This window comes from Octopus bimaculoides, chromosome 10, assembly GCF_001194135.2.
Source record: "Octopus bimaculoides isolate UCB-OBI-ISO-001 chromosome 10, ASM119413v2, whole genome shotgun sequence".
Lineage (NCBI taxonomy): Eukaryota > Metazoa > Mollusca > Cephalopoda > Octopoda > Octopodidae > Octopus > Octopus bimaculoides.
This window is the reverse complement of record NC_068990.1, coordinates 50257099-50265637: the sequence shown is the minus strand read 5'-3', so window position 1 is coordinate 50265637 and position 8539 is coordinate 50257099. Positions and strand designations below refer to the sequence as shown.

Sequence of the window (8539 nt, the reverse complement as noted above, 5' to 3'; positions counted from 1 at the left end):
TGTGTGTGTGTGTGTTTGTTTGATTAAATAATAAATTTACAGCATTGAATCTAATATTCCTCTAATTATTAGACTTTATAGTGTGACTGTCCCTACCTCTTCTACACCTCATCATGCTCATGGCCAACTCAGTGAATGGTTGCTGAAAGCTATGCTGAAAGCAGATTGGGATCAGGCAATACTTCACCGAGAGGAGATATAAGCTTCTGCTTATTCCTGTCTGAAGTATCATCCGATACTTCAGACTTATCGTCAGATGAATTTACTTTGTTGACATTCTTCATCGACAGAATTTTTATACCTTTCAACCTTTCAATCAAGTCCGCCTTTCTTCCAGTAACATACTGTCCATATATTCTTAAATATTTCTTTAACTCAGGCACAGTAAGTACTTCGATAAGTATCATGATAAGACGTAAAACAATAACAATAGCGTGGATAGTCTGCGGAAGTTTAATTGTCTACATGGAGCGCCGCCTAGCCAAGGGAGATAACCTACTTATAGGAAAGCCCTATAAGTATTATCACTAGACATAAATCCTAACTCAAGCTACATAAATGCTGTAGTGAAAACATATACGTCAAGATGCTTAAATGAACATGTTGAATGTGCATGTATGTTGAAGATAAATTAGTTCGTGTTCATTTTCACTGCTATAAAAACAGTTTCATAGTTGCAGAAATAAATTTCATTAACAGGTTGAAAGATGGGAAGAAAGAGAAAATATTTATTACATTAGTTTATTCATGTACATTTAATATTTACAGTACATTTAGAAGTAAAGCAATTTGTCGTAGAGAGTTACGACATAAAATTTATACTAGCTAATTCTTTCATACTAAACTTACTAGAGTTTACACAACAATTCAAATAAGTCTTGTTGGATTTAAGTAATAGACATGGCGTAAAAATAGCCAGTATCTCAAAGGAGTGAGTGTTGTGGAGATGAATGACAACCATCAGACACTAAAGTGAGTGTCGTGGAGTCTATTGACAACCAACAACCACTGATTAATTTCCCAAAAATCGGGGTTTTTATAATTGCTCATGCCTGAATTCTAAGAACTGTATTTCATGAAAGATTTCTCTTTGACGAAAGTTTAGAATTCAAATATGGGCAGTAATTTTAACCAATGGGAAACTAACAATTATACTTGTTCGGGCAACATGATCATTACATCATATTACCACTGTTTACGACTTGTTTGCTACACCAGTAAATGTATGTAGAATACAAATCCCAGGTAAATCCTCATGTTTGATAGATAAATCCAACAATCCTTATGCAGAATTTTAAGAAATTCAGAGTTTTTAACAACAACCAATAATATATACGAAGAAAAAAGAATTGTGACAAAGAAACAAAAATAATGAGAGAGCTGGGAAAAAATTGGTACTATTGAAGTTCAAGGAGTAAGTGATATTACCTTTTTTTTTTAAATAGCCATTATTAGATAAGCCATGGTACCATCTAAATTTTCTTCAGTTATCATTTTATGTTTGTTTTCTGTACTGATTTGGATTGTGTGTTATCACAGTCCAAGTCACTTGTTATTCAGAGTTATTGTCCACTTAGACAGGTTGGAACCATATCTTGTTTGTGCTTTCCATTTTTGGCATAGCTTCTAAAGTTGGATTACCTTCCTAACACCAACCACTACAGAGTGTACTGGATGCATTTTATGTCACCAGCACTAGAGGGGGTGTCACATCATGAACAACATTCTGCTTGATCATTTTCATGTCAAAGTACATATTTTTTTCCTGCTCTAGCATGACTGCAGCCACATGGCTGAAACGAGTAAAAGAGTAGAAAATTATACATCATTTGAAAGATCTGGATGTGAACTTCTCATATAGTTTTAATCAAAATCTAACTCTTACATATGCCAGGGTCCTTCAATCACCCTGGTATTTCCACCCATTCATAAAGTTTGTCCTGTTTGCTGACTGATAGCCTTTATTCTAGGTCAATGCACTGATCTAGATTTGTGTTGAAAATCGTACAGTCATGTATGGTTTTGTGTTGAAATTTGTGTTGAAAACCATACAGTCATGAAAATGACTGTTTTGCTTCATTTTGATATAAAAATTGATGGAGGTAGGCAAGATAATCATTATGAAATATAAAAGTGAAAATTTTCTCATTAATTTTCACTTAGAAAAGAACATATTTTCTTTAAAATTTTTATATCATAAGAAAGAAAAACTTCTCACAAATTCTTTATGGTCATTGCCAAATCTGGCTATGATGTGACAAAAGAGCACAAAATCACTAAAGAGGGTGCTATGCTGACACTACCTGTCAAACTGATGAGTGAGAGATCAAAGAGAACATGAATCCAAGATTTCAAATATCAAGTTTTAGCCAGAATTTCAATAAATAGACAAACTAATTATTAAGTAAACATATATTTCTGTGAATAGGTGGAAATACCAGGGTGATTAAGGAACCCTGACATTATATAAGTGTTGGATTTTTATCAAAACTATATGAAAATATAGTTAACATCCAGAACTTTCAAATGATATATAATTTTTTGTGGAAAAAATGTACTTTGACATGAAAATGATCAAGTGAACATTGAGTACTAAATTGAGCTACATAAGTCTTTTACAGTCTAAACTTAGCATGGAATTGTCATATTGAGAACGTTGTTTAATCACTCTTGCTGTTTTAACATATGGAGAGCAACATCTGAATTTTAGCTAGCAGATATTCTTGTACATGTAAATTTCTTTGAGAAATATTGGTCAAATTTCAGCAATAAAAATTATATTGTGCAATGAATATTGTTTTGTAGACTATTAAATCCAATGTGATGCTTTTTTTCTTCCAATTTTGAATACAGTTAGATTAATTTGTAGTAGTGTTGACATAGTCGTCCTGGGTTGTTTTTTGGTTTCTCTCTCTCCTACTCACGAGTTTGCTGTAAGTTACAGCAATTTAATTTATACTTTGATGTTAAAGCAAGGAATTAATAGATTTTGTTTGTTTTTTAATCTAGGTCTACATGTAATTTTTTAATCATGTAATTTTTCAAATCTAGGTCTACATGTAATTCTGAGAAACGTTCCAGGTGGTCGTGGGATGTACTAGAAACAACGGCTGAATCTCCCTTAAATCACACACCTTTACATTTGAATTTTTTTTTTTTTTTTTTTACCATCAAAAAAGCTTCTCCCTTTGTTTTTAAGTACATAGTGCATAAAAGAAATTGGCCAAAATCAGTTCAGAAGTGTGATGCTTGAAGACAAAAAAAACATCATAAATTTTCAAAAACCTTTTTTCATAAAAAGCTTCCCCACATCATTTCCAAGGTCATGGTGGAAAAAAAAATAGAGAAAATCCAACTTATGTGAGCATCCTGATCAGAAACTTTACCATTTTTAATAGTCATTTAGAATTTTATTGAAATGCTATCATCTCCCAAAATTTCCTGATTTATTTAGTTCTATACCTACTACAAATGTACCAAAACTCAACTCCATATAGCTTGTACTTTTGAATTTAGCTAGGTCTGAAAGCACTGTGAAATTGATTGTTTCTTTAAAAAATTTGTCAAAACTATTGAGTTTTAGCTTCAAGAATCTGAAAAAAGAAGGCAACTGCTATGCTATGCATACTATTAATTTGTTTAATTTGAAGATGATTATCACCTCAGTTTCAAAGATATGACATCACAAATATGGCTGGTTATTTATTTAGGCCAATTAAGCAAGATTTTGACCAATTCGCTGGCCATTTAAAATGTCACATTTCTTAAAATATTCATCTAAATTTCACAAATGAGGTGTAAAAACGTTTGTTTTTGGATGCCCTCCATAAAAAAATACAGTAGAAATTCTATTTAAATATTTTCAAAAATTCATAATGATACCTAGTATAATTGTGATTGCAGAACCAGTGATCAGAACAAGAAGGTTGTTACAGAAATTGGTAGAAACTACAAACTCTAAAATCCAATCTAGTCAGGTTTTAGAGCACATGTTTCTAATTTCCAGTGAATTCAAAGATTAAGTTGCAGAATTTGAATTCTTTTTATAAATAATCAAGATAAATACTTTTTTATTTAGCCATTATCCATCTTTAAATCTCCTTGTTGCTTTGAAATATGATGGCTTAGCTGCTGGCAGGGAATTAGTGTGTGCTTTGTTAATCTAGGTGGATTAGCACCAACACTAGAGTAACAAGTGAAAAAGTAATAAGTTTCTTGTTAATATTAATTCCGATGTAAGTATTGCCATATTTTTTATATTTTCAGTGCCATTGGTGTCAAGAATTCTACCATCAGATATCTGTCAAATTCGTAAAAAGGGTGCCTATATAAGGTAAACATATTTTTAATGATTTAATTTTACCATTTTCACATATAACAAAAGTAATAAAATAAGATAGAAGTTATAGTAAAATTTTCCCTTTTACTGATATAAACACACTAATTTATAAAGGATATAATTTAAATGGGATTTGACTTGATGCAGTGTTGATATTTGTTCTATATGAAGGTATATCTTTCACACAATAGATAGGGTAGCCTGGGTAAAATGAATAAAATTTAAACAGAAATACCTGAGTTCTTGTTAATTTTTCTTTTCCTTTTTATATACTTATATAATGTAAATTAAGAGTATTAGTTTAAAGTGAGTTTAAGTATAATGACAGATTTACTGATGGTGAGGGAAACTTGAAACTGAAAGGAGAGTTAAATTTATTATTGAATTTGTGTTGAATACTACTTAAGTTTCACCTGACAGCTTATTCAACAAGTGATGAAATATTTTCTTTTGGTATTTATGTAGGAAACAGATGGTAAGTTTCATTACATATAAGGTAGTATTTAGATAGTAAGCTATAGTTGTTAATTTTTCATTAAAAGGAGGTTAGGAATTCCAACCACGTTCAATGGTTTGCTACCTCAACAGCTCCTTTATAGGATCCAATGGCTAAAGGCATCATCAGGAGGAACCACGTCCGGTTTCGATCCCTACTCCTCTACCGTTTTCGACATGGCGGGGCCCCCACTTTCGGAGGTGTCTTCAGCTCTGGTGTTGAGTGCGTTTCTTTGATGCAGCGTTAATGAATGTCAGTGGGCGAATGACCATCCTGCCAAATTTCCATTTAAATACTTGCTGGTAGGCTCCAGCAGCCAGCACCAGCTAACTGTCACGTGACACTGTCTAAGCTTCAATTGACTAATGGAGGGGAAGGGCACGTAGTTTTAACCTGTACCCTCTCTAAACTTGCTTTCCAACAGTGTCATGTTAGTTTCAATTCCAGCAGCCAGTATATTTTTCCACACTTTTCCATTTTTGGGTATTCTCCCCTGTTATATCTCTTGATCTTCTTCTTGAGTGCTGCGCTTATGACACCAAGGACTTGATTGTGATGCCGTGTATATCTGTCTGGTGCTAGCCTGCAGTTTGACAGAACATGTCTCACCGTTGCTTTCTCTTCGCATCTACATTCATCAGTTGTTTGTATGTTCCACTGGACTAAATTCGCTGGTGAAGGTAAAACGTCAAAGGTAGACTTTATCAGGAAGGATGTTCGGATCTATTTTAAAACGGGGGCCACATTTTTCATTAATGTTTTACGTAGTGTTTTTGGTATGGAAAGACTTTCAAACTTTGTATACTTATCTATTTTGTGTTATAGAACAGAAAAATATTTTTGTATTCGAATTTATTTCATGTAAAAAATTGTCTTATTTCGATAATTTCAACCAATCACTGACAAGTATTCAGTTGTTTACATTTACTCCTTTGGCTGATTAAGCGATGTAAAGCATATTTAATCTCCATACCTTCGTTTTATTTGCTTTTTTCATTTTAAATTTGCTTTAACCCTAACCCTAACCCTAACCCTAACCCGTTTGTTTATGTAGTCGGCACTTAATGTATATCAGCTGAATGGACGTCAGTGATTGGTTGAAATTACAGAAATACGACAACTTTAACATGGAATAATTTATGGATTTCTATTTTTTTTAAGAAGACTAAGAGAAAAAGATGTTTTATATGACACATTCTACCAGTGTTCCAAGTTTCAAAGTGTTTCGTTAATGAAAAATGTGGCCCCCGTTTTAAAAAAGATCCGGATGTTCTTGCTTGTTCCCAAGCCCAAAGTTCCTTCCATGAGATTCTGCAACTGACTACATATTCCTCCCATCTCAGGCACTGTCCCTGTTGACTACATTGCACCAAATGTACATTTCACCTGTCTTCTTCCTCCTCTCTCACTTCGTCTTCTACTGTCTCTTTCATCTCTTTTACACTGCTCATGCAAAATGGCTGGAAATTGTGCGACTCTAGACTGGCTCTTGCTTCTTGCATCACTCTGACTATATCAGTTTGCCGTAGCTTTCTGATCGCCCTGTTTACTGCCTCTTCCGCTTTCCATTTCTTCCCTGTTCATACCTTTGGAGGGTTTTCTCAGATGTTCTGATCTTTCAAATACCTTAGCATCATTACTGTCCTTGCCTTTCCTGCCTTATATTCTTTGGTGATTGATGTTATCGGTAGTTGCAGCACGGGTTTTCCATATAGTGCAGTTGTATTTAGTGGTTTTGGAAGACCAAACTTTTTCTGATAAACACACTACATCTTTGTTCCATCCTTTCTACTCTACTCGAGGCTATTTTGCACATTTGCAATTGCCGCATTATCCTTGGGTACAGTCCAAATTGCAGTATCCAACATTTGAATTTCTCTGGTAATGTTGTTCTATCAACAATTTATTGGTGACAGAAATCTGATAATAAAAAAAGTCAAAAACCATGGTCGAATTAATAAATAGGAAATAAAATTTTAAATGGTATAAATTAATTTAAAAATAAGAAATAGAGGTGAATGAATACAGGTCAGTAATTGGTTAAATCTGAAATGAACTGGGAAGGGGGTTTATTAAATCTGCTAGTAACATTAGTAAATTAGTCCCTTAACATTTAAACCAGCCATATCTGTTCCAATTATTCTACCAGTTTTTATGTTCAAACTGACCAGATTTGGCTTCTCACACCTACCCTACCAAGTCATTCTAAAAATAAACAATAACATCCTCAATATCTACAAGATAATGCCTGACTAATTGAAAACAGTGTGAATAAATAAGCACTACATTTCATTTGACAGTGATTTGAATGTTAAAGGGTTAAGCTGAATGCTGAAAAAGTATATTTTCATATATATTAAAAATAAGTTAGAATGTATACTAAATTGTGTGTGGTTATTTATCTGGCGGAGTAAGATATAGCCTAGTCACCATTATAGTTACGAGGGAGTCATACCAACAAGTGGTGTAGCAGCATTATAGTCAATTGCTACAAAGGCAAAGGTGATGCTTTTAACAGAAATAATTACTGAAGCATCAAATTGCTGGACTAGGTGATGAAAGTCAAAGAAAGGGCCATAGTTCAATTCATTAGAAAGAGTTAGTGTAGATGAGTTGCAGTTCAGATTTGTGCCAGGTAGGAGCACAACTGATGCTATATTCCTGGTTAGGCAACTACAGAAGAAATATTTAGCAAAAAGTAAACCTCTGTACCTGGCTTTTGTCAACATGGAGAAAGCCTTTGATAGAGTCAACCACTCCCTTATCTGGTGGTCAATGCAGAAGCTAGGGATAGATGAGTGGTTAGTGTGAACAGCACAAGCCATGTACAGGGATGCTGCTAGAAGGGTGAACGTTGGCAACAAGTATAACAATGAATTCAGTGTACAGGTAGGAGTCCCTCTCCTGTTTATCTTAGTCCTCCAGACCATAACAGAGGAATTCAAGACCAGCTGTCCCTGGGAGCTCCTCTACACTGATGACCCTGTTCTTATAGCTGTCCTAGAGAAGAAATTCCAGGTGTGGAAACAAGGTCTCGAATCTAAGGGCCTTAGGGTTAATTTAGCAAAAACCAAAGTCCTAGCAAGTAGGAAAACAGACAAATCAAAAGTTCCTTGTGGGAGATGGCCCTGCTCGATATGTAAGCAAACGGTCTCTCAACAAGCTAGAAATGGCAGCCAAATCTCCATTAAACTATACCATACTGGAAGACCTGGGATGAAGTGGTGAAGGCTGACCTCAGGACTCTGAGCTTAAGAGATGAGATGACAAATGAGTGGGATCTCTGGCAAGCTTTAGACACATAAGAAGGTTAACAGAGAATATGGTTTTTGTGTGTGGCAAATGTGCAGGTACACTAAGCACTAAAAATACACAGACAATAGGTTCCCTCAAATACTCAGTTGAATCATTAGAAGTAGTAAATAGCTTCTGTTACCTAGGAAACCAAGTTAACAGTGGGGGAAGGAGATCTGAAAGTGTAGTTGCTAGGATAAGAATGGACTGGGTGAAGTTCAGAGAGCTTCTACTTTTGTTGGTAACTAAGGGCCTTTCCTTCAAAGTGAAAGACACATTGTATGATACCTGTGTACATACAGCTGTGTTTCATGGCAGTGAAACATGGGCTTTGACTATAGAGGACTTGCTAAGGCTTGAAAGAAATAAAGCTAGCATGCTCCACTGGATGGGTAATGTCAGTGTGCATA

The 8539-nt window shown here is 34.5% G+C and overlaps 1 protein-coding gene across 2 annotated transcripts in view; it reads left to right on the top strand.

Moving 5' to 3' along the window:
- The window catches only part of LOC106878624 (protein IWS1 homolog), an 863399-nt gene that overhangs the window by 165266 nt on the left and 689594 nt on the right, over nucleotides 1-8539 (top strand). For both annotated transcript variants that reach the window (XM_052971184.1, XM_052971183.1), the window contains exon 5: nucleotides 4267-4333. In XM_052971184.1, coding sequence (XP_052827144.1) covers nucleotides 4267-4333 — 67 coding nt within the window. The remainder of the gene's footprint in view (nucleotides 1-4266; nucleotides 4334-8539) is intronic.